General features: G+C 40.9%; 1 protein-coding gene across 1 annotated transcript; it reads right to left on the bottom strand.

Moving 5' to 3' along the window:
• Positions 1–710: 710 nt before the first annotated feature.
• On the bottom strand, positions 711–18961 carry LOC115585059 (dysbindin-like). The gene is made up of 4 exons (XM_030423115.1): positions 18436–18961; positions 6677–6826; positions 5478–5627; positions 711–3449 (listed from the first exon to the last, which is right to left on the bottom strand). Exons 1-4 carry the CDS (start codon positions 18476–18478, stop codon positions 3154–3156), a joined length of 639 nt encoding a protein of 212 aa, XP_030278975.1. The 5' UTR covers positions 18479–18961; the 3' UTR covers positions 711–3153.
• Between the last annotated feature and the right edge of the window lie 8600 nt (positions 18962–27561).

Below are 27561 nucleotides of genomic sequence, written 5' to 3'. Positions count from 1 at the left end.
GTAAGGAAAATGTTTTATTTGAATTACATTTTAAGTTTGTTCCCAGTGAAATATTATTGAGTTGCATTCCATTCTATTTCGGTTCTGAATTGGATCTTTTTTAAGATATATTTCATTTGAATGCAATAGTATCTTCATGAAAAAGGACCGATAAGAACCAAACCAATAAGTAGCAATACAAATGTCAGTATTAATAATGTTATAAAGATACCCATCCTTAGAGACAAGTGAGAGTTTAATCAGGACAGACCTAGCTGACAAAGATGCATATGGAGTAACTCAATGAATTTACTTGATATTGTGCACAAAAGGAAGTGGAAGAAATAAAGGACAATATTTTCAATGGTTAGACACCATTGTTACATCTTTGTTTTTAAAGCCGAGCTGAGTCCAGACACTGGTGGCTTTGGTGAAGGGGTGAAGAGCTGATGTGATGTGTAGCAGGACTCCTGATTAGCTCAGTGGACCCTTGGGTGCTGGACACGATGAGAGCTGGATATGAAGTAGGTGGAGAAGGGGTTTGATCTGACATCTCAATGGTGGCTGATAGCAGCAGATAATGGAACAGTTTGAATTTGACAGCAACGAGACGATTGGCTCAAAGGGCTAGTGGCAAAGTGTGATTGGTTTAGCTGAAAGAGTGAATGCCCTCAGCCACTTCATGGAGTTGTAAGATGGAAGAGAGATAAAGGAAGTACAGAGAGGGTAAATAAAAGACTGAACATGAAGTAAGTTTAATCAAACAAGGGGCAAACTTGTGAAACTAGAAGAACAAGAAAGCTCAAAGCACAAAGACGAGAGGATCAACTGCAAATATGCCAAGTATGAAAGAATTTTCTCTGTGCAGACATTCTTTTCTGTGCTGTATCAGACAGGTGAACACAGTATGACCTATAATACCATTCTAGCCATCCGAAAGAGAGGGTGTGCTTGTTATGTTTGCTGTTTTTAAATATCAGTTTCCCATATGAACATTAAAACAGGTTGTGCTTGCTCACAATAATCTCTCCTGTTCATACTGGCCCGGAAATCCCCCCCCCCCCCCCTGTAAAGCGAATTCAGTGTTAAGTTATGTTCTGTTCAAACATGTGCTTGCCTCTTCCTGAGAAAAACTTCTCTCTGGCATGAAGTTTGAAGACAGTCAACACAGACAAAATACAATAAAGTAAATTCAGTTAATTCAACAATAAGTTTTCTTTTTATTTAGCCCATAACAAGATGTTCAAATGGGGAAGAGACAAACATCATGATTAACACTGTTAAAAGGTTGTTTTGAAAGTGGCTTTACCGAGGGTTTTTGTTTTGTTTACCAGACACACCTTCACAGACGCCCCTTTATAGTTTATATATAAACAAACAAAGATTTGTCCGCTGAATCATACTCCAGGCGGGTACAAATACCAAACTGTCACAGTACATGTCACGTGGAGTAAAGAAGGAACATGCAGGTGTCACCTGCATCGTTTAGTAATGCATCACTGTGTAGTTACAAAAGTGAAAACAAAAAATTTAGTCACAAACAAGAACATAATGGCATGCATTTACAAACACAGTTCCATTCATGATCCTGTAGTAATAGTTAGCACATGCACACTGTCATGACGTTGTCAAAGAGGGAAACCTTTTTATTGGGTTTTGCTCACAGTGCTTCATTTCTGCATCATGTTGATCACTCCGAAGCCCCAAAAAGAAGATGCCTGATTCCTTGACTTAAGCTGGAGGTATGTGCCTTTGAACTCGGTCCACTCAGATTGCCCTCGGCCATCCTGTCAGCCTGAAGTCTTAAATCTTTTTTCACTGCAGAGCCGTTTTAGGACTGAAGATAAAGAAGTAGCTCATTGCAGTTTGCTATGAGCCACAGAGAAGGTGTAATCATAAAGAGGTCTGCTACCCTCATGATCTACTTTAATCTAAATGACAATAAAGAAGAGGAAAATCCAAGGTAAGCAGTGCTCAATTGCAATGAAAATGAAAAAGCTTGAATTTGTTTTTAGTAAAGCAGGGCTTTATTGTATAGCGTGCGCCTTGTAGACTTTCTTCGACAGAGCCAGCTAACTTCTAGTTTAATGCCCTCCTAACTTGAATACAAATAAACTGATTTGATCTTGCAGCTCTTTTGGACATTCCAAACTGTACTGGACTGAATACCTGGCTTCAAAGTCTGGCACTCTTCCTGGGGGCTTGGTCCCATCCTGGCAATGTAGTTGATGTTAAGCTGATAGTGAAGTCTACTACACAGTTTCATACAGTCTTTACATCGCACAAAATGTATCTTTTGTTTTCGGGGCCTGAATAAATCTGCCTTCTAGGTGTTGAGTGTTGCTTTAAGAGGTCCCCCAGCAACATCATTTAAAGCATCTTGTTAAATTGTTTTTCCTTAAATATAGATGAACCAGCCACAAAGAAGTACATATAAGCCTAATAATAAACAGGAGAGTTGACCAAGGTATGTCCAAGTTCTGAACCTGAGGACGGATCATTTGATAACTATTAATTGCCCATAGCTGTGAGTGTGAGCATGAATGGTTGTCTTATTTTTTGTGTCAGCCTTGTTATTGACTGCCTGGGATTGGCACCAGACCACCTGCGACCCTCTAAAGATGACTTGCATAGATAATGGATAATTACTTTTTATAGAGTGCCTTAGATTTTCCTTTTCTTTTGATTATTTAGATCAACACTTGTTCTCTGATTTTACTTTGATTCTGTTAAATGACCTTTTGAAAACCTGTCAGTAAAGCAAAGATACGCTGCAGCCTTCTTGTTTCACATATGTTCGGCACCTGTGCTTTCGAGACACAAAATGGGCGAGGTTTTCCTTCTGGCACTAAGACAAAGAACTTAAACTGACAACTTCCTTCAAGTCAGCGCATGCGAGCTGTTGATGACTCATGTTTTTTGTATGTAAGGAAACTTGGGCTGTCCCCTCCTTCAAGGGTTCAAACAAACAATGAAATAGTTTGTAACTGTTTCTAGGATAAAGAAACATCTGAAAAAAGAAAAATCTGGTTTACTCAGGAAAACATTCAAACGACAGAGCAAATCATCTTTAGGGCAACCATGCTAGAGTTTCCACAAAATGAAATATGTAGAGATAACTTTTTTTTACCCTCTCTATGTATTTGTACAGAGAATAAAATTCATGAAAAGTCTTTATGAAGATTTAGTCGCAAGGCATCTTTCCTCCTCATCTTCCTCCTCTGTTTCTTCATCCCTGGTGTCGGGGACAGAGGTCAGCAGCAGAGTGTCGGCATGGACTTCTTCATCATCCGACTGGATCACAGGTGTGTCCGCTCCACCCCCGCTGGCATCACTGGAGCCAGATGAGGTGGAGGACATGCGAGGCTTTGAGCCTCGCTGAACTTCATTTTGCCGTTTCAAAGGTGCCCGCTCCCTGTAGACCACCTCTGCATCTTCATCCTCCTCCTCCTCTTCTTCGTCCTCAACATCTGTAGGCAGAAGCTGTTAGAACATGTCCGTACCTTATCTATTTTACAGAGTTCACCTGCATTATTCAGTTTGTTTGTTTGTCTTGGTTCCTGGGAGTTGTGAGATCGCTCACATTATTTAAGCTGAAACAAGATGAGTCACCTTGATCATGTTAAAACTTTTCTTTTTTTCTTTTTTTTTTTTTTTTCTTTACAAAAAATGAATTAAGTGAATTGGGAAGCATGGCTTACAATAAAACAAAGCATTAATAAATTCAGCAATTCTTAAAGTTAATCACTGTTTTTTAGATGTGACTGATCAGTTACATGTAAAATGTCTTACAGTAGCTTTTAACCTCAACTTTAAATAGAGAAAGTTACTTGTTTTACCTTTTAAATATTGTTTATATCAATCCTAAAAACTGGTGCTTCAAGGCAGAGTGTTGTGCCTTTTGTCTCTGAATTATTTTTGCCTATTACAGATTTGCAAATATTTTCTATCCATTTGCTGATGCCTGTGTAATTTTACTGGCTGCACATACGTTTCCATCTAACTGCACAGAATAACTAGTCTGTCTTGTAATGGAATTAATATTATACGGTAACAATTCATTTCATGGTACGTAGGTGATAATTATTAAGTAGCATATCTGAAGCATCTTTTAAATTACCCTCCAATCACCACAGTAGTTACCTTAAAATGTATTATAAATGATCCCAGCGTGTTTCAGTAATAATCTGCTATATTCTTCCAATTAGCAGTTTATACGGAGCCAGTCATTTCTTTAGTACATTTCCTGTAAACTTCCTCTTAACTTCTGTTGATCATGCCATTTTAATTTCCAACTAGTTTCTGTCTAACTTCCTCTCAGCAAGTCACTAAATTAAAGTATTTTTTTGCAGCTCAGCTTCCAACTTGTTGCTCGTCACTGAATTAAAGTTGTTTTGTTTTTTTTACCATTTACATTTTCACCAGTTTTATCACTTGAGCAGATCAGTCCAACTGTGGCACATATTCCTAAATGCTGATTCTTTTTTATATAATTAGCCACCATGAATTGCTAATTATTGACAAATATAACTTTATTATCAAGAATCAAGAGACTAATGTCCCATTTTAAAAGTTGAATTCCTTAATTCTCTATTTCAGACAATTTTAGGCCTTTTAATTTGTATTTAATACATAATAATCATAATTTGTATTTAATAAATACAAATTAAAATTTGTATTCATTTGTAATAAAAATGAAAAGGCCTAAAAATGAAATAGACAATTTTAGGCCTTTTAATTTGTATTTAATAAATACAAATTAAAAGGCCTTAAGGAATAAATTTGATTTATGTATTTATATAGTAGCCTGCTAAACAGAAACTAGTTGGAATTATCAGCATAAGTTATGCAAGTTTCCTGGACATCTATGATAGAAATAACAAGCTTTTTATTGACTGCTTGTTTGAAAATAGCAGAATATTATTTAATAATATTTTGGTAATATTAAGTACATTTTGAGGTAATTGTCATAATTGTGGGGTAATTTCAAAGAAATATCTATATGGTTTCTTGGTAATTACAACCTACTTACCACTGAAATTGTAAATGTTACCCATTATACCTGCAGTCTTACCAAACTGTCCCACTGGCAGAAGGAGATATACAATGCAAAATGTACTAAATTGCTGGGCACCAAAAAAAAGAAAATTCTGCAGAAATGTTCCTGTTGGACCGATGGTGATATTTCATTTTTAAGATTTTATCGGCTGATACAAATGACATGATGATATTATTGTGCATCCCTAATTTTAAAAAATAATCCATCCTACTGCCTCATTGACAAATGCACAACCTGTTTGTGGAAAAGAAAAAAGAAAAGATTTCTCCTACATACAGAAAAAAGTAATAAATATTGATTTTCTGTGTTTTAGAAACGTTTTTCGCTAAGTGGCCTGCCATTATAAAAGTGTAAAATGGACTTGAAAATTGATTATGAGTATAGCTAAAAGTATAGTACAGTGGCTGCGGGTCAGTTTTGGCTCAGCCGCAATCAGCACCTGGTAGTGGAGATGCCAGTGCTCCCTCATCTGCTCCTGAGCCTGAGTTGAGGAACACGTCAAGGGCCTCCTGGTCGGAGATGTCCATCAGGTCCATCTGCTCCAGGACATCCACGTTCACCTCCATAGAAGAGATACTTCCCATGGGGGCTGCACACGCAGACACACCAGCATAAATAACATACATACACAGTGTTTGTGTCAAACGCAATACACAACATTTGAATGTTGAAACTATGTCGTGTACAATACATTTACATGTCCGACATTTAGCAGACGCTGTTGTCCAAAGCGACTTACAATAAGTACATTTGTCACAAGAAAGAAGTCACAACATATCACCGTCCATAAAGTAAAAAGGAAAAAATAGAAACAAGCCCTCATCTGAGCATCGTTGCTGCTATTCATCAAGGACACCCAAGTACATAAGTGCTATGATTTAAATGCTATGGGTAAGAACATACAAGTGCATATATGTTTTTTTTTGTTTGGGGGGGGTGTACATTGGCCTATGATTTGCACTCGCAGTACTTTATGCAGTATGAGTCACAATCACCTGTTCAAATGTTTTACATTTTTATTAAGGTTAATAAATAATGAGAAATTAAGGAAAGACAGGTGAATGATGTAAACATCTTAACTATTGGATATCACATGAAACTTGTCTCTTCCTTTAAGACAATATTTTTTTTCTTTTTAATTGTGTGTTTGAATAGGCTAATGAGGCATTATTTATATTAAAGTGTGCTATTTTGCAATTTTTTTCTGGACAGAAATCTGAGCAGTGGATGAAGCCAGATTTAAAATTATTATTCTTGTTGTCAGTGGTCATGAAAATTTTTTTAGATTTTTGCCATGTTTTACAGAGTACAATTTTACATCATATACAGTAAACAGTATATAAATAAACAAATACCCCTGAAAAAACTGTCACAATATAGGAATAAAACTAGAAAGTTTGGTGTATGTAAGTTCTTTTGAAGTGGAGATTTCTGGCTCAGTGTGAGGAAAAATATATATTTAGGATATGTAATTACATATGTACAACCACTTTTCAAGTCAAGTCAATTTTATTTATTCACAAGGAGCTTTTACGATCTGTTCAGCATACTACACAAACCGCTGTATAATATATATATATATATTTTTTTTTAAAGCCTCCAGGTAAGAACGCTATGTAAGAATTTACTGTCGCTCACGTTTCCTGCAGTCGATCTGCAGGTGAGAAGAGGGAAGGTAGTTGTCGACGTCATGGTGGTAGACCTCTTCAAAAAAGCGCTGCCTCTCCCTCAGCTTCAGGTGCTGGGCAGAGTCGTTGTCCAACACCCTCTGGGAGTTGTCTGTCTCCGCTGACCGCAAAAACAAAAACAAGACAAACACACAAACATCAATTGGCTTTTACTGCTGTCATGTCGATTCTGTCTTAAAAATCAGTATTTCTTGAAAAAAGCCAAATATATGTTCTTTTAACATACAGAATAATCTTTTCTGGAAGGCAGATGGAATCGGAGTGATGTCGTCTGAGAAATAACAACATGGAGCGCCCTGGTTGGCCTTCAGGCATTAAGGCAGCGATCATAAACTTCGTCTTTGCACCTGGCCTGGGCTTTGGTTTTTTGCATGTCATTTCCCATACCAATTCCTGTGATTTCTCTTCTGTCTGTAAATAAAGGCAATAAATGCAGAATGGTTTGCAAGAAAGTTAAATCAGGTCAGAAGAAGGTCAGTTGAGATGGACACGTTTGTTTTTTTTGTTTGTGGCTGTTTGCCACCCTCTTCCAGGCAGCCAATGGTTGAACTACTAGTGTGCCGAAATTGGTCGTAAATATTCTGGAAGCCAGTTCTTGGGAAATTCGTGATCAGTCTTGTCAACACCCACATCTAGCTGCAGGCTTTTGCTTTCTAGTTGCCAAACCCCACAACAGAAGGGCCATTAGCTCATCCAATAGAAACACAGTAACGTCCAAAAGAAGATTATATAAATATGTATCATTTTTCAGATGTTATCAGTGCTTAATGTCAGAAGAAATATTTTTCCAATACAAATAATGGCAGCCGTGTTTGTATAAGTAAATCCCAACAAATATGGCATCGGAAAATAACTTCAGTGAAATACTGAAATACTTTTCTTAGTAAGGCGCTGTTATCATCGAGTGAATATTTTGTTTTCTTTACCCTTCGTCTTTCTTTCCCTTTATATTCTAACTTTGCTTCAGTCAGCCTTTTCTGATCTCTTACAGTTGTCATCAAACACACATCAAGTTTGGAAGTCAGTTTCTCAACAAACGAAGATTGTGCTAATGGCATCACAGTAACTAATTGATTAACCAAATATTTGCTTGAAAATCTGCTGAAACTATTAGAGATGCACCGATCAGGATTTTTGGGGCCGATCACTGAAAGCTGTATCTGCCCATCCCGATATTGCCGATCACCGATCACAGCGTCAAATCCATACATTCTTCTATATTGTTGTCTTGTGTAACTTTCATATATTTAATCAATGATTCTCCTTACACAACATTGACATTGTATTATTAAGTATAAAAATTAGGAGATGAGAAAGTATGATGAATTGACCACCGTTTTATTGCAGGCTGAGGCAATATGCAATATTTCACACTCTAGAGACTCTCTTAGAGACAACTTGGACTCAGCTTACATAGAGTAACTGTAGCTTACTAGTGGGAATGCATGCAGTCAGGATGGGAATTTCGTCATTTTAGGGGCAAGTCCATTTGGCCTTCACTTCACATGGATTATGTATTAAAACATTTTTTAATACCAATATCAAGTTAAAGTTACATTAGAAAACAGTTTTTTTTTAAAGTAGGGTTAGGGTTAGGTGATTTTTGTGACACCACACTGAATATTAGTGTTATTGAATATTTCTCCCAATAGAAATTCCCCAAAATTATGGCAAAGCACATTTCTTCCACACAAAAAAATTGTAGAATAACCAGCAGGAGACCACTGATGTGTGGAGTGATTTTGGTGGCACTACACTGAATAATAGTTAAAGGAGAACTTCGGTCGATTTAAACATCCGTGTGTTCCGGTAGCTAGACCAAACTAGTCAATCCGTCGAGCGTGCACTTACTCCCTCACTGGCATTTTCGTGTGTATGTTCATAATGTACATGTCCATGTTACAACCTGTCATGAGCCATGAGCCTTACAATAGCCTGTTAAGCCTGTTAAGTGCACACTCGATGGATACGCTAGTTTGGTCTAGCTACCGGAAGACGCGGATGTCAACAAACAGGTAAGTTGCTCCTTGCACAAACACACTATTTTAACTACTTTTTTATTCATTTTGAGTCATACACGCTACAGTGCTGTGTGCTAAGGTGTCTGCTGATGTTGCATAACTTCTGGTGTGAGATGTGGAGCATGTTAAGATGCTTAAAACACAGCGTGAAGTTCTGACCCCATGCAGTTAGCGTTCAATGCTACATCTCCGTTCACGGAGCTCTGTAATGGCTGGACCAAATTTGTTCGCGTCTTTGGTACTCGCAAGTCAAGGGTAGCTTGAGCAATGAAGCTGCATGTTTAAATCGACCGAAGTTCTCCTTTAAGTTATTGAATATTTTTTGTAGTTTCTCTTTTCGGTGTTGCACTTTGTAGACGGTCCCTGCGCCCTCGTCTCACAGACGGCTGACCATACAGACCCGGAGGACCGCTGGTTTTGATAAAAATAGGTTGTAGCTCGTTGTCTACCTCACTACGGTAGGAAAGACCCGTCGTTTGTGTTTTAACAAGGTTTCACTTATGAGTTATTGATCCGGTAAGTTCGAATCTGTGAATATATTTCCAACTTTACCAAACTAAATCCTACCACATAAGTCGGTTACGTATCATGTCAAAACCGGCTGCGCTCGCTCGCTGTACTGTTAGTTTCGTTCTTCTGTTTTGAGACGCTGCTGCTGTGTGAGAGGCTTTCACGTGAGATCATCGATGTGATGATCAGAGATGGACAGAGTACTCGACCCCAGTACTTGAGTAAGAGTACAAATACTACTGGTCAAAATTTACTCCGTAAGAAGTAAAAGTAGCTCAGTCGACATGTTACTCGAGTAAGAGTAAAAAAGTACTTGCTTTTAAAGGTACTTAAGTATCCAAAAGTACATGCTTTTAAATTTACTTTAAGTAAAAGTAAGAGTAAGAGTAAGAATAAATTATTTATTTTTCACATCAATGAATTACCATAATTTTTTCTAAATTAATTTAAGGACCTTTTAACTTTTGTTTCTGAGAATTAACTCTCTGAATTTAATGTGCTTGCTTTTAGAACCACAATGTTATATAAAGCCTGCAGAAACACCTATAAAAACAAATAAAATGAATGGGATCACAGGAGGACAGCAGATGGTGCAGATGCAGATGTTTATTAACAATCATTAAAACTGTAACCAAATTAACCTGCACCGTCCAATTAACTCTCTATCATTAAGCTAAGTTGGGAACTGGAACCCCCTCAAAGACCAATGTTGTCCCCAGACCACTGGTTGAGAATCACTGCTTTACAAAAAACTACATCTGATGCAACCATTGTCGCGTTGACAAACGCAGTTGAGAGTGTGGCTACTTTGGTGGTATTCTTATGGGGAGGGATGACGTATTTCCGCTTTTACGTAGATCCCAGTGGAGTGCACTGTGATAGGTTTCCTTCTTTGACAAACACAGCTTGTGTCCAATAGTATTTTAGAAAAAAAGAGCAGACCTGAAAGTAACAAGTACTTTTCAGCCTTCCTAGAAATTAACTCGAGTAAACGTAAAAATATTTGTCTTGGAAATGTATTCAAGTAAGAGTGATAAGTACCTTAAGTAAGAAATATAATACTCAAGTAAAGTAAAAATCCTCTGGATATGTACTTAAGTACAGTACTCAAGTAATTGAGTCCATTACTGTCCACCACTGGTGATGATGAGACTCCACCTGCGCGAACCGCGAACTCACTGAAGTCACTGTGAGTGACTACTGTGCACTCAGGTGGCTGTAATTCAAGGCAAGCCCACTACGCTGACCGGGCCAGGGGCACAAAGGCCTCTGTGGCCGTACGATGATTTTTTTTTTCACGCGGCATCAAGGCCAAAGTGCGGGTGGCCGCCTTTGCCGGCGTGAAATTCCCACCCTGCATGCAGTCAATGCACTTTATATTGAAACGTCATTTGATCGGCCTGCTTTGATCTATTTTGAGAACTCCGATCAAAACCGATCGATCTGTGCATCTCTAGAAACTATGTTTTGGAGTAACCTAGAGTCATTTGTTCGCAACGCTCAAAACACAACTTTTGAAAAGGCATTCATTCAAATTAACATTTTGGAGGCTTCCTTGTGTAATTCAGCGAGTATGCAAATATCTGCTGATGGGATTTACATTTGTGCACAGATATCTGACTCACACTACTTACAGTGTCTTTGGTTGATCTTTTGACAGAAGTTAGTTGGTGTATCTTTTGATTGGCATTTAGGGTTTTAAGGTTTTGTGTCTGGCATAAGCTTAAAAGTCAACCCGCAGACTAAGCTAAGCTCACACCAAACAAATTTTAGACCCAATTTTCTAGTCGCCTTTTGTTTGTGGAGGTTGCCGACAAAAAAGCCCAAGATCCGCATCGTGTCTGCGCTTGCTCCCTCGTGTGACAGTCAGCATGTCTGTATTGTTCAAAGGCACGATCTGAGTGCAGGTTGATATGTTGCCAATGGCAGCTGGCATCTAGCAGTTTATATATCTGGCTGAGTCACCAGCGGATCGGTGAGCCGGGAACGAGTTACAGCCGCTGAAAGTAGACGCTCTTTCCTTTCTCCCTCTTTCCTCTTCCTCTCCACTGTCAACATCAGTAACTGTCTGAAACCAGTGTTATCATCAATTTGTATGGAGTGAGCACAATAAAAGCCCATTATGCCAGTCAGAATACATACATGACCTCGTTTAATATTTTTTATTGTAATATGAGAAGACAGGTTCATGTTTTCAGGGAAATAATAAAAATCCTTGCTGCCTGTGCATCCTATTCCTTTCCCTCACCAATATTATTTTCTTTTATTTCAGCACACAAACAACTATTTGGACTGCGTGTTTCCCTCGTCACATTTTGCATAATATGATCTTATAGTATGTAACCCTCTTACACTGGTCAGTTGTCTAAACCCCGAGTACAAGTACGAAAAATGTGTTTAGTGGGAACAGCAGAGCGATTTTACAACATTGAAAGATGTGTGGTGTGGCCAAGTACCATCGCTGATCTGCAGTTACTCTTTCCTTGGTGTTTACAGACTCATATGTAAGAAACCAAAGGGTCCAGGAAAGGACGAGTCTGCTACTGCAAACCTTGTACATCTCTGAAGACATTTTTCTACCCTCGCCTGCTATTTATGACGTCAAAACGATGAGATATGTTTTTATTTCAATGCATGCCAATACAGAGTGTTATGAAAAACAAATGAGCAACTGTCCTTAGGTCTACCCCCAACTTTGACCTCTGCCAGGCTGTCCAGCTGTGGTTGTGTAACCATGCTACATCCTCCTCAGCACACATTGTGCCCTGCCCCTGTGGGCCGCATGAGCTGACACTTTGACTCATGTCACCAGTGTTGTAATGTTTGTGATTGTTTGCATGCTCACGTAAACTGTATGTGTGTGTGCTCATGCAATCTTTTGTGTGCGCATGTGTTTTGTCACCAAGTGTGTGTGTGTAACGTGTAACAAGCCACCATGACTAACATGTTCACATGATGCCGACAGATGGATGGAGCATGCACAATAACAACATTCACTTTGCTTCATCTCCAGACCTTTTTTGTGCCTTTTCTTTCAAATAAAACCAAAAAACTGAGAACTTAATCTGTGTCACCCAGCCTCCCTTTTCAGACGGCTCCATCTCCAGAGAGAAAGCTAGTCTATCAGCCATTGCTCCACAGCCCTGGGGGTGAGTGTGTCCACACTTGTGCTTGGCAGCCCTTTATCCTGTCATAAAGCTACTGTAAGGAACTTTCCTTCATTTGTTGATTCTGGCGCCTCCTTTGGGAAAATGGTCATAACTGAAACAAGGTTCATTTTGTTTTAGACTCACTGCGATAAGTTGGAATCTGACCCATTTACAGACTTTAAGAATAAATGTATTAATCATAGAATTAGCCAGCCCTCTCGCTGTTGGTCTTATTTGCTCATGTAGGTCATATAGAGGGATCAGTACTAAATTTAGACTGTTTCATAACCAGTTAAAAGTTCTTTGTAGTAAGTCTTTGTGCAGTCATACTTTGAATTACCATTCTGAGCACAAACGACCAGTCCAGCTCCGATCAGAATGAGAATCATGCACTGACAAATATCACAACTATTTATTTGCAAATAAATTCATTAGTTATGAATACAAAGAATAAAATAATGGCCCTGGCCAGCATGAGTTGGGCTTAACTAATACCCTGCTTTGACAGCACTGTCCAGCGAGACGGCACACAGAATAAAGAACAGCGGGATGGAACAGCTTGTGACAAATTCTTGCATGACATTTGGCACTGAAAATTAAGGTATGTCATCATATTTAGGGGACCAATAGAGAGCAAAAGGGAAAACATATTTTTGCAAGCTAACCTGGAAGTTAGCATCGCCCAGGTTTCACTGACAAAAAGCCTATGTGATTTTTCTGTTAGATTTTGGATCAGACTTATACATTTAGTTTAGCAAGATGATCTCATGTTTGGCTATAAATGAACTAAATCACGGTCACATGACTTCAGCCTCACCACCACCATACACTATTACACTATACTTATCACGCTTCACTATGAAATGATAGATCTACGAGTTGGAATGTAAGAATTAGAATACATTGTCACTAAAGTCCGTCTGTAAAGATAGACCAGTGAGTAGATGACTCTCCTGGTTCGGTGCAATGGCAATTAATGTTCCTGACAATGTCTGTAGTCTCCCTTTTTGAAGTCATATAAAAGACAAACATGGGGTATTGATGAACGTTTATGTCATAGAACACTTCCAGGTTGCAGGACTCATTCTTGTGCCTCTCTATGGCCTCAATACGCCAAGCTGCCAAAACCTCCTGCCACCTCAGCCGCCTGCCAGTGTCCATGACCAGTCAGAAGCTTGAGACAAATAAACCAGTCACTATGTAACAGCATGACAAGGCTTCTGATGATGATGATGAAACTAAACAGCTTACGTAAACGTCAGTTATGCCCGCTGGCCTTATGGGGTCTCTCTCTCTCTTTCTCTCACTACTCAAGTGGAGATAGCCAGTGGACACGTCCGGCCCACGCAAACGCTCAGCTGCTCCATCTGTCTGCCTCTTCGCAGGAGAAAAAACATGTATGTAAAAGATTGACTCATCTCGATAACCTCTGAGTTTTCTTCCACCCTGCTGTGAAAGATGTGTAGGAGGCCTCAATGCAAATTAGCTAAGGTTACATTACTACCATGCTCTGCTTGAGAACCAGATGGTGTTCATATCCTCTGTTGTGGGATTCCTTGCTTTTGACAGGGTTTATTAACCGCCAACGATCCTTATGCGGCTGATATTTTTCTCCACCTTCAGCCTTGAGTCCAACGTTGTTTACTCTTGACTTTTTATCTATAAAGTTGAACTCTCTTAGAGACAAACCGATATTACAAAAGAGCTCGTGATGTATGGTCCCGCAAATAAGATGGCGTAATGAACAAAGGCACACGGTGGACACTGATGTTCAAGATGGGTTTGTGCAAGGGTTGGTAAGCAAAATATGCAAAGTTGCAAAAGTATGATAAAACAGTCCCAGTGAGTGTTTAGGGTGCTGCTTTACACATCTAGGCTACAAAATTCAGGTCACAAGGAGAGGATTTACTGTAGATGGGTCAAGGAACGGAGAACAGCTGTGATGGCTATTGCTTTTATGGCAAGGTGTTTGCCTCGGGATGTTAAGAGACGCTGCTTGTAGGAGAGGAAGAAGACAAACAAAAAACAGGACAGAAAAAGGAGAGAAAAGGAGAAGGAAGTCCTAGTCTTCACATCTGCTGGTTCCATACTGATTTACCTGATGTATTTTACGTCTACGACTGCCGAAGCTCGACTGGAACACATCAGGGCTTTGTAACAACCACTGATGCACAGTGGAGACAATATTATTTGAACAGAAGCCAGAATTATTAATTCAGCATGACTGCTGTGTACAAAAAGGGGCTTCTGGCAGGGTTTCACAACTCATTCTGCTGATGATTACTATGGGACACAGAAGCAGCGTTGTTACCAAAAAGTCTCAGTTCAGGGATCACCACTCCTTTCAAAGACTATCTGAGGATTATCTGAGGACTGAAGGCTCTCCAACGAACTTTCACCGTTTCCCCAAACTGAGGCATTGCCATGGCATTTACCATGTAGTGACATCACCAGCCTATGAGAATATTTACTCGGTCCACTGTTCATTTCAGTTGAAGCCTGGATGATTCAAGGATGTGTTTTCAGTTTGGTGGGATCTGTGGTTGTTCGACTTTAGACCAGTAGAAACAGCAATGTATTATGTTAAAGTATTAAGCGACTGATTATACTATAGCCTATTTTAAGACATGCACACAAACACACAGATTGACTCATCTATATTACTTTGCTCGTGTTTCTGGTTTTGTAAAGGCCATTAAAAAAAGTTACTATCCTTCAAACACTTTTTGACATGTGGAGAAATGTGTTGCTTGGCAAGACTAATGTGGCTTTGCCTTTAGCCTCACAGAACAATTGTTTTTAGCAGAAAGGCATTGACACTGTGCTTTGGGAGCGAAGGGTTGAAGTGCTTAGAAAAAATGCTGAGAGTTGGCTTTGGTTGACATTAGTTAAGACCATGATAACAGAGGGCTGATTACACAGCTAACATATACACATATTGTGATACAAGTACAACACTCAGCTGCATCACTCGGTGTAAGGCAGGTCTGCTCCAACAAATAAACTTTTCTGTCTCTGTTGTGATCTCAGGATAGACAAACACAGCCAGCCCAAAGTTTCTTTAAATGTAAATGTGGGATATGGCTCTTCCACCTATGAGGCTCCTGTGATTTTGTGATTTTTGCAGTACGTGGACAAACGCAAGAGAGACGACTTGCTCTGTTCTCAGAGTTGTTTCTGGTCACTAACTGAGATCAACTTTACAGTATTTAAAGAGCTGCCCTCTGAAATCCCATAACACTTGTGATCTGTGACAAGCCCTATGCCCCCTACCCAGAAGTCCCTGCTTCATCTCAGCCCACACTGAACCATAATTACCTCAGGCTTAGAGTTATGTAATTCTTGTACATTCCGTTAACTGCACACCCTACAACACTGGACTCCTACAGCATTGTAGTGCATGACTACGCAGCTTACTGCCTTGGTTGTGTGCACATGAATGCATGTAGGATGTGTGTTGGCTCACTTTGTGGGAAAAGAGAAAGTAAGAAAGAAGGAAAGAAAGAAAGAAAGAAAGAAAGGCGTTTGTCAAAGAAAGGAGAATGTGGCGTTATGTAACCTGAGCCTGCTGTGCATTATTCCTGGTGTAAAGTAACTGTAGTGTCAGTGATTTGAGGCAAAGGGCTTTACAGGGTCTGCTTGCCTCAGCTAAGCCACATACTGACAAATAAAAGGGTGCAATGACGCCATGCTTTTGTTGTGTGTCAGCGCGAACACACACAAACTGAAGAGATATTATTTCATTCGTCTTCGTACTGGGAAAATCTGTCTTTCTCTCTTTTCTATCTCCTCTGTAGTCTCCAGACATGTTCACTCTTGCTTTGCTGTTGAACAGATCGTCAGTGCTTCCTTCATATTAAGGAATCTAACACACGTAGAGGTGGTTGCTGTGTGTGTTTCAGAGAGGGGTGGGGGTGGGTGGTCCAGGGCCAGAGGTGTCAGTTGAGCTGAAGCACATGATTTCTTCATCCTCCTGATTATTCTTGCACAGTCTGATCCTCTTTCCACTTCCACTGCTCTGCTCCTGATAATCCACACTGCTAGTTTTCATAATCCCATTTCAAATATGACACATCATTCTCTCAGGTTGTGTTATTTAGCCCCAGAATGCAATGTGTAATTCTTTCTCTCTGTTTTCTTCTCTCTGGCTACCTTATCAGCATCTTTCAACTCTGAACGAATGCGTCATGACCCACTCTATGTCACTTCAGTGGTGCAGTCATACATCAAAAGTCCTGGGAACTGCACTGGAAGGAAGGGAACAAATGTTCCTATTGAACCGAAGAGTCACATGGTGAAGCATTCAATCTCCCTGTGGCAAGCGGAAAAGAAGAAATCCCATGATCATCTTTCTGTTTTCAACGAACACAGAGACTGGGTGTTTGTGTGTGAGAGAGGGAGAGCTCGTAAAAGCACTTGCACTGCATGGCCAGTCACATTTGACAGCACATCTATCTCTAAACTCCACCCCCTCCTCTCTGGCAGCTCCTCCTCCCCCCCCCCCCCCCCCCCCCGCACAGGCCAATGACGATGTCACCCAGCTCACAGCACTATACGGCCTCATCATTTTTAGGTATTACTGTTATTATTTACCAAACCAATGGCTTTCCTCTGCTGGCCTCATAGCCACAGCGGTCCATCAAGCATAAATCATTTACAAGTGAGATCACTGCACCACAACAGGAACCTCCCCCGCCATGCTTCCCCACTCCTTCTCCGCCCCCACACACATATCTATATAAATACAGCCATGTAGCAGAAGTAAATACCAATGTCCCACTGCTGTGACACTGCGGGAGGCTCTACCTGCAGCCTTGATCAGCACATTCTTGAACCTATCGTTTGAAATCTACGTTGGTTTTTACCTCACTGTCATCTTGAGGTTTCTCTGATCTCAGCGGTGCATCTGTATCTTGAATCATGTCTAACCACCCACTCTGTAAGTGTCTGATCAGATAGTGTATTCCCCAGGCCGGTCCCATCCCCATTCCCAAAGCCATTAAGGCACATCACTCAGGGCTAAATGCAAAGATGACCTCCAGCCATGTCCACTGCTCCCTCCCCATTTAGTTCAATCAAAACAGGGCTTTCAGAAGTCTCCACAGAGCTTGCATGTCGTGCTCTACCTCACACAGTAAGGCATTCATTAAGGCAGCAAGTAGTATAAGAAAAAGGCAGATTATTCTCGTATCACTTAAACACAAAATACAGCTTGTGTGCAGCAATGTGTTCAATTTAGAAGCAAGACACGATGCCCCCCCCCGGCAGGCAGGTAGCAGTTAGCACGTCTTCCCTTGTTCTATATAAAGGGCTTCTTCCTGTTGCTTAGTCAGACTCTGAGAGCCAGTTGTTATCCTTTCACTGTGATTAAACCTCATCTGCATCAACAGAGTTGCACCACCGTCAACGCTGTCAGGCTAACTTAATTTAAAAAAAGAAATGGCCTGTGGCTGTTAACACTACTTTGGACAAGTTGTTTTCTTTTACAGAAGTTGCTAATGAGGGCCGAGAAATAAAATGGATGAACTGAACATGCATAACTTTCTGTTTTTTCGTGATCGATGATTTAATGCATCCTGAGGAGATGGCTTCTTAATGCTGTAGCACCGAAAAAATGTATGTAACAGGCATGCAGTGCCTACTGTACACACTGTAATGTAATGTGATTTGTGACTGCAGAATTTAACAACTCTCATTAAGGAGTGTACTGTTTTGTTGAGAGACTCTGAACGATGAGTCTTGTTTTGTGCGCAGCAGAAGCAGTATTAGGGAATAAATAACCTCCGCGCAATAAAACTTTTCCCTGGCCTGAGTTATGGAACAATATCCTGAGAGACCATACTGTGGAAATGAATCTAGTAAATCACTCCCCGGATAACAAAAAGCACATTAAGCGTTAAATTACAACAATGCAAAGTAAATCCCTGCAGAACATTAAGTTCAGTGTATTGTACAATACTGCAAATCTGCTCAGCACCACTTTCCCTTCAGCTGCATTTCTGTTATCTCATACACTGTTGGTTACTTACATGCCAGACGCTTGTTGTGGTTGGCTGACCCAGTAGACGACATGATCCAGTGGATGTGAAGAGGATGCTGAAGAGGGTGTTTTGCCTTTGAGTGTGTGTGGATTTTTTCTTCTTCCTTCCTGTCAAGGCTCCAGGACAGGATGCTGGTGTGTATTATGGCTGGTCATCTATTCATTGCATCTCTTGACTTTTTGGCACCAGGACCATCAAAGACAGTGCATTCACAGAACACTTTACCTCCCTCCCCTCCTCTCCTCTCTTTCTCCCACTCACCTCTGCCTTTTTGCTGTGTTTAGCGTCTTCCCCCCCCCCCCCCCTTTTTGATCGCCTTTGCTGTTCTTTCAAGGTTTTCCCTCTCACTGCTTCACACTCTCATCTCAGCCGCCTCTACGTGTCTCACACACACAGGCACAAACACACACACACAAGCACTCTCTTGCTCTCTCTGTCAGACAGACTCAGTAGGGTTGTAAGGAGCTGTGCAGCTTAGGGAAGGGGGGGAGAGTGATAGTGGGCTACGGCATTGTGGCCTGTACCAAGTGGTGACAGCGAGGGGGTCAACGGGATCAGGAGCAGTCTAGGCTTTTACATAACGTTGAGGGAACATACCAGGATTAGACCCCTCCCATAACCACCATCACTGCCTTGCTGTTTTTTTTTTATTTATTCACTTTGTTGTAGGATGAAAGCTTGAGAAGTGAGCTGCGATAAGAGAGGAGGTGCTGCATATTAATAAATCACCACACTCTCTTAGAATCACTCAAATTAAATCTGAAATTTACATAATGCCCACACTGTATGTTATATGTAATACAATTTATGTAATACTATAGACTGTTATATGAATCATGTGATATCATGTTAAGTTAGAGGGTCATATGGTTTAACTAATGGCCTAATTAAAGGTCCAGTGTGAAGGATTAAGGGGGATCATTTGGCAGAAATGGAACATAATTATGTATTAATAAGTGTATAATCCCCTGAAATTTATAATCATTGTGTTTAAGTTACCAAAGGGATTATGCAGAATACGCCATGTTGCACAGTATGGCTCTACAGTAGCCCAGAATGGACACACCAAGTACTTGCTCTTGAGGGAGGCTCAGGCATTCTTCATTTTAAATGGCCACCGTAGGCGAGTATGAGACAGGGGATGCTCATTTATTTGCACTGGACCTTAAAGGAGCCATTTGTAGGGTAGAGTTTCAGTTAAAAACCTTCAAACAACATCCACTTTGTTCACAAGAGGTGAGTGTCAGCTGGGAGGTACAAGCCAATGTTTCATTAGCTCATGGCTAACTAGCTATAAGCTCATTAGCTAATTGTAGTTTGCACCAGCCAAGCAGTAGCTATTAAAGAGCAGCAGTTAACTGTTGACACTTTTGATATGTGGATACCTATATAATTCTGGCCATATTTTACACATATAAAACGTTTTCTAAGAATTTAGTATTACGTATTTCTGACAAAAACTCTACAGCCATGTTAGCATTCCCGTGGCTGTACGTGCTAACACCACCGTGCTATCACGCTCAGAGTGGCACTGCTAACATGCAGATGCAGGTGTCATATGTATCATCTTGGTTTGGTCTGTTAGTATGCTGGCATTTTATAATTAGACACAAACTATAACTGAGGCTAGAGGGAATTTGATTTGTCGTGTACTTGGTCATATTGGGCACATTTTAAATTGTGATGTCACAAAATATATTAAAATGTATACTGGGACCTTGAATATCTGTAGCAAATTTTCTAGCAATCCATTCAATCGTCATGTAAATGTCAGCCTCCCGGTGGCGCTAGAGGAAAAGCCTGGGGAACATCAGTCAGTCAGTCCATCCATAAGTTTGCCGTGACATTTTAGTCAGGATTGGTTGGGCTGTCTGGGAAAATTGCCCTGAATCCATCCCCAAATTCTGTGAGGCACACTTCCCATTAAATATTTGTATTCTCTGAGTCCAAGCTGTGATAAACCCTGAAGGATATGACGAGGTGTTACGTTCATAGACCTGTCAAAGCTACCACAGAGCCAAAGTGGACATTTTACAACTGTCTACACAGACTGAGTATTACTCAACCTGACACGTGTAAAATCCTCGAGGTTCCACTTTAACTGTTAACATAGCACTAAGGTTGTGTTACAGATTAATAATCAGCATTAATATCTTCTGAGATCAGAGGTTGCAGAAAATGTATTTGGCTCGTGTTAATTCCTCCCTAGCTATGCTTTGTGTTGTCAGCTAACACTTCATTCATCAAGTCAATTCACCAGTCTAATGGATAGTCACCTTCTGGAAGTGAGCCTCAGACCATCCGTACCCGCTCATTAACATTTACATCTGCAGACTCGATAGCTAATTAGAAGGGTGAAAAAAACCCATTGCCCTTTTTAATGACTTGATAACATTTAAGCTTGATGGCTTATTAAAAAGTGTACCATTAATTATGTATAAATAGCAGCAGAAGGACGCTCTGTCCATGATATTTCCCACAATTATTTGTATTATTTAAGATGTTTGCAGGGATTTGGGATTCATCTGATTTAAAAAAATTATTTAAAAAAAAAACAGTGACTAGAATTACATAGATTCTGCGCAAATCAAGCTTTTTTTCAAGCCTTTGTTAAAGAGGCCTCTTAATGCAAGCATGAACAACAGCGTAAGAATGTTCTAACATGTAATTAAACACATGCACAGAAAAACACACCATTTAAAACACACATATTCCCACAAATGCAAACACACACACTGTAGCTGTCACACATGGGGGGTTAATAGGCACTTAGCATCCTGGATTCTTGCAGGTCCTGACTCCCCCTTCCCTAATAAGAGGCTTCTAACGGTCAATTACATCACACTTGAGCAGCAAGAGGCAGCTCTAGTCTAACCACTAATGGCATAGAGAACTCATTGAAGGCTACATAAGTAGATGGAGAGGTCTAATATTATATGATTTATGGCCGTTTTAGCTTTCACACTGCTGCTGTGGTCATCACTGAACTCTGAGATGATTAATAACAGTTTCACAGGCAATCTATTTATTCACCTGATTTGCACCAGCAGCCTTGTTTAGAAGTAGGGGGCACGGCGAGTCAGCCATAACCTGTTATAGGCTTGGCAACAACCCATATCACTGTTGACATTTTTTCAAAGATGTGAGATAGGATCTTCCCTTTCGCTGCACAATGTCAACACCTCATCAACTGTAGAGGGAGGTACAGTAAATGTTAAGGTTCCTTATCTCAGTCTTAATCGTGAGTCAATGTTGGCATCTGCTGGTGATAGTTGTGTATTACACTTAACTCATATGAAGGGAGCGCCCATGCAAACCAAACTGTACAACATGTTCACTCCTTCAACACATTTCACCCCTCTTCTGCGCCATACAAAAAATACTCTGCTACTTCTGTAAGTGAAATACCCATAAGTGAAACTGAACTTGTTGTCAATATCAGGAAGATTTTTTTTTCTCCATTTTTCATCTCCTGACCAACAACAGATTGAGCTTTCTCTTTTGAATTGATGTTTTTTGGTAAATGAAACACATCCCAATCACTATAATTTGTATCTCAGGTTTCAGATACTCCCAGGTTTAATTCATTCAGGTGAACAAAAGGGGATTTCCAGTGACTGTTACACAGTGTTATTGTGTGTGTGTGTGTGCATGGGTGTGCGTGTGTGCATGTTCGTGTGCGTGTGTGAGAGTGTGTGTGTGTGTGTGTGTGTGTGTGTGTGTTGTGCCTGTTGCTCTTTCAGCACTATCAGTGCTGGCTTCCTCTTTGAAACTGTGTTTTCTCAATTTTCTGCAGCATAGTCTCTGATGTGGCTTCTGAGTCATACTGTGGTAAATATACACATTTGCGCATGCACATACTATGCATGCACACACACATAAAGACACAGTCACAGACACATGTATTCACGTCTACGCACACACTATTCATGGTCACTATAGTCGGTATTCTCATTGCCTTCACGTTGTACTTTGGTTGAGCAATACACAGTAAGCCCGCTGACACAAGCTGCAGGATTTTCTGTGGTGAACAACACACAGCTGAGCCTCAGTGACAGACAAAGAAAAAAAAAAAAGTTCACATCTTTACTTCACATCTTCACAGCCTCAACAGACAGTAAAGTCAAAGCCCTCAAACTTTATTAAAAAATATCACATTGTGCTGTATGGGGATATTCTGGGGGTCACCATGGCAACAGACATTCAAGTGCCAAATGCACAACGTGCACACCTGCCTGCCAGCTTTCCAACGTGTGTCTCTGAGTCTCCCTGTTAGACAGTATCTAGGTGCTGTTTGCTAAATGTGGCAGGACGGAGAGGCGACAGTAGCAATGCTTTTGTTCTCATACAGAGGAGCACTCAGCTCTGTCAAGGTGTTAATTGGCCATTGTGAGACAAGAAAGTTGTTAGGATTGTGCTTGCTTCAGCTGTGAGATGCTGAACCTTTTCTGTGAAACAGAGCTTTGTCTTGCCAGACTGTAAAGACTGAACACAGTGAGTTCACTTCTTTGAAAGCAGCAATGCTTTATGAATACAACCACCACATTTAACATTCTCTTTTACAGTATATCTAGACGTCCTGCCATTAAAACTTTATAACAGCACCTCAACTCAGTTTATGTTCTTTAAAATGTTATTAACTATAGTTCACTCAGGAAGGTCTCAAAATTCAAATGGTCACAGAACCTTGGTTGTGTTATGTGTGTCTGCGGGTGAGCTGTGAAAGTATGCTCTTACAAGGATCAGTTATGGGTTATCATGATGGATTGTGATGTCAGTTTTGCAAGCGTGTGTTTTTCAGTGTCTAAATGAGATCTGTGACTCATGTGGAGAAAACAGGCTGCTTGGACCGGGTGACTGACAGTATCGGTTTGACTCTGCATCCTGAGCCTTGCCACTGATATACAGCAGTGAACTTCGTATTTTCTTGTGGATATTAGTCATTGTAAGATGAAAAAAACAAACCACACAGTAAAATGGTTTCGCGTGACCTGTTAATATAAAGGCCAACTGCATTTTGAGTTTCCTGTCCGTAAAGATGTCACATCACGTCCTTGTGTGATATTATTTATTTAGTGAGTATAGGCGAAAACACAACAGAGTTTGTTGTAGGGAGGTTTTTATATCATGCATACCTTACAAAAACAGCGATTAAATCTGTGAATGCTGAATGCTACCAAAAAGAAACATTTTGAGAATACTTTAATCTTTTTATTAACTTGTAAAAGCATTAGTTCAGCGAGATCACATTAAAGAGATGGAAAAGGTGCCAACGTGTCACACTTTTAAATGGCTCTATTATTTATGTCTCCCTGGGGCTTGTGTGTATAATAGTTCATGTAAGGAAATAATGTCGCATTTTGATGTTTTGTGCGTGCTTGCGCGTGTGTGTGTGTGTGAATATATGCATGAGTATGTGAGTCACGCACCACTATCCAGCCCCCTGGGCTTTGAGTTCAGATGCCCATCTTTTCAGCTCCTCTACTGCACACTGAACCCAGTGAACCTTCTGCTGTTTACACTCTCCCCCTCCTCCTGCTCGCTCTGTCTCTATTTATCTCTCACACACACTCTCATGCTCATCTATTCTCCCTCCGTCTCTTACTTTCTCTCTCCATCTCCCTCCAGCTCCCTACAGTACATCTCCCTTTCTCACGCACTCACGCTCTCTTGTGTTCTTAGTCTTTTCTCTCACAACCCCTCCTCCATCTCTCTTTATAACTGTGCCTCTGTGTATCTACCTCTGCAGATCAAGACTTTTTCAGACTCAGACAGACTCAAACTCTATAAGGTTCAGACAGACACTCAGGGTCTCTCTGTGGTAAGCTTGTCTCCTTTAGTTTATAGATTTGCGGCCAGAGAAAGAGACAGACGGAGAGAGAGAAGGCGACAGGAAGAGGTATGGCATGAGAGAGAGCGAAAAGCCTGTTGGCGCTTTGTATACATTTAAGCGTTATATTTGAGATGAGGCTGACGATTGATGCACCACAGATAGCACCCTCTCCATCTCATTGGCGTCACCGTCACTGTCCGTCCAAACAGTCACTCCATCAGGTTAGAAAGTTGAGCAGCTGCTGTGTCGTCAGCCCTCTGCTGCCCACACCGAGCCCCTTCTGTCCGTTACAACTTTGTCCAACAGCAGACTGCAAACAATGTGGCTCTTTTATCTGTGAGTGTGCATGTCTGTGTCAGCAAATCGCCTTTTTTCATGAATGAGAATGTGTGTGTGTGTGTGTGTGTGTGTGTGCGCGGGTGTGTGTGTGTGTGTGGGCATAGAGTGCCTGGGATAGTAAGGGGGGAAGGTACAGGAGGAGGAGGAGGAGGAGGAGGAGGAGGGGGGTCTGCCACTAGAGTCAGCTCTTCTAGGAAGCGTGATGGGCCGTTTTGAGTCTCTTGTTGACGTAACTTTATCCAACCCCCCCCCCCCCCCCCCCCCCCCCCCCCCCCATAAAAAAAAAAACCCAGTACGTCATCTTTGGCCCCTGAGCTCGGAATTGCTTTGCTTGCACTTCTCCGGCGCATTGTGGAACTGAAACACGCTATTAATAATCCTGGTTAAGTGTGAGTCGAGTGTAACTGAGAGAGAGTGCGTGTTGGACACAGCTTGAAAGTCCATTGAGCTGTGTAGAGGAGGTGAGCGGAATGTGCATCACATGGCATGCACCTCAAAAGAGCACATCTCAGTGCCGCAGAGAACAGTTTGTCTCCCTGCGTTCGGGTTTGCGTGTGTACTGGACTGTGTGTGAGAGTGTGTGTGTGTGTGTGTGTGTGTGTGTCTGTGCAAGGTAGGCCACAGCATGTAGCATGTGTTTGGAGATGCTTACTCAGTGTGAGATTGCTAGAATGGGAATTATGCATTTCCGTGCGACAAACGCAACCGCTTCACCGCCTGACAACTTTAAACGGGCATTAAAACAACATGCTTGTCGCGTGAGCTTCATGCCTGCTGCTTGGGCGGAGTTGATGCTCTTTTATTGGTTTGAATAATGTGAATCAATGCGATTGATCCATTTTTTTTTTCTCCAACATTCCCATGGGCTTCTTTTTGAAGCCCATCGCAGTGGGAGCCTTCTTGGCAGCTGTACTTTGCTCATTTGGGAACCCCAGGCCTGGTCACGGATAGCGCAGATACACTGTAAATGGCTAATCGGGTATCAAACCAGCGGAGAAGAAAAAGCACCTCCACTCCGTGTCTCATTCATTATTCACAGCCAGCAAATGAAGTTGGTACAGTGGGAGCAATCAATTATAGATGAGAGAAGGTAGGAGGGAGAGAGAGAGAGAGAGAGAGATGAAGGGGATAGAGAGAGGCCTACCTTGCATGCAGCAGAGCTTCGGCATGTCAATGAACATCACAGTGGCATTCTGAATCGGCAACCTGCGTGCACACAGCTACTCAGGTAATGTGTTCGCAAGGGCCCAGAATCCTGCATAGAGGGCCTTGGACAGAAGTGTGCCGGTATCTTTCACACCACACCAATAGCATTTATTTGATACTGACTTGGTGTTGTTAACTTTGTAGTCCCTCGGTTCACTTTTGTGTGCACTGGAGTTTTTCTATGGCTCGCTGCACTGACACACTCATAACGAAACTGCATTGGGTCGTTTTCATAAATGTCGAGCAACAGTCATAGCGTCCCCTCAGTAGGTTACAGCTCGCTCCGAAACCAGGATATAAAATTGGTCCAGATGCAGCATTGTCGAATTAACAACTCTCACAGTCCTTCGAACTCTTCTGTGTTTGAGTCACACATGCCTTTTTGGGTTTTTTTTTTTTTGGGGGGGGGGGGGTCCTTTGCACTCCCAGTAACAGTATATAATACGCTATACCACATGGCATTTCTGAGAAAATGAAGTAGTGATTTTCAGGAGTTAAAATGACTTACATTCTTGCTGGTGATTCGCACATACTTCAATATATGCAGTTATAATTTGTAGAAACTCTTCACTGTGTTATCTCTGATTGATCTTGTCTCCTCTTCAATGCAGTGTTCCTTCACGTAACGTAACCACGGTATAAATTTGGCCCCAAAAGCAGCATTGTTAACACTCTCTCACAGTCTTCAGACTTTTCTGTGTATGAGTCACACAGGCTTTTTTTTTCTGTCGTTTCACTTCGAGTAACTACAGTATGTTACACTTGCCGTGGCACAGACAGAATTTCTGAGATAATTCAGCATTGATTTTTAGGAATTAGGACAACAATTGCTTTTTCTTTGGTGCTCTTGCTGTGGAATGTACCTTCTTCAATATGTGCAATGATCATTTGTAACAAAAATAAATTATAAAACAGTATAAAAGGAACTTGTTCACTGTGCCCTCCTATTGACTCTCTAATGGATCTTTTCTTCTAATGGAGGCCATTCATGTTCTTTCACATTCAGTCAAACCAGGATCTAAAATTGGTCCAGACTCAGCATTGTTATCACTCTCACAGTCTTCAAACTCTCCTGTGATTGAGTCACACAGGCATTTTGGGGCCCTTTTTTCACTCTTAGTAACAGTATATGTCACACATGCCATAATCACAAACAGATATAGCAGTGATTTTTAAGAATTGCTTGCTGTTGATTGTACCTTCCTCACTCGAAATGTCTCGCCGTACCATCTCTTGTACTCTCTGATGGAGCTTTTCTTCTCTTCGATGACGTATCCTTTTTCGTTTGATTACTTTGTCTTGCTGAAAGCAAGAGTAAAGAAAACACTTTGATCACATGTTCAACTTTTTGGGACTTTCCTGGAAAAAAAGCAGGTCCTTTACCTCAAGTTACTGCTCATCTTCTTCTGTGCCAGTGACCCACAGGGGCAGTTTCACAACTTCAACCTGTAGCTCTACACCCATTTGCATTCATCGCGGGGCTGCCCCATACATGCATACAACCACACACACACACACACACACACACACACACACTTTTAAGCTAACACACACCACTAAGATTATAATTAGTAGTCGAGAGACCTTTACTTTCTGTCTTTTCTCTACAGCTGTCCTAAACATTACACAAAAAGGTTTTTAGTGAACCTCCATTGTTGTGCTTGGAAAGTCTAACTGTGAAGTTGTAAACTGTCTGTTGGAAGATTTGTATCAATCTCTCCGTCACCTCACTATTC

The sequence above is a fragment of the Sparus aurata genome, chromosome 7 (assembly GCF_900880675.1).
Source record: "Sparus aurata chromosome 7, fSpaAur1.1, whole genome shotgun sequence".
NCBI classification, from domain to species: domain Eukaryota; kingdom Metazoa; phylum Chordata; class Actinopteri; order Spariformes; family Sparidae; genus Sparus; species Sparus aurata.
This window is presented reverse-complemented; position numbering and strand designations above follow the sequence as displayed.

Coding starts and splice junctions, on each gene's coding strand:
- LOC115585059 (XM_030423115.1), bottom strand. CDS start 18,478: ATGTCGTCTACTGGGTCAGCCAACCACAACAAGCGTCTGGCAT. Junction 6,827..18,435: donor CCACAACAAGCGTCTGGCAT/GTAAGTAACCAA, acceptor TTTTGCGGTCAG/CGGAGACAGACAACTCCCAG. Junction 5,628..6,676: donor GCAGATCGACTGCAGGAAAC/GTGAGCGACAGT, acceptor CTGCGTGTGCAG/CCCCCATGGGAAGTATCTCT.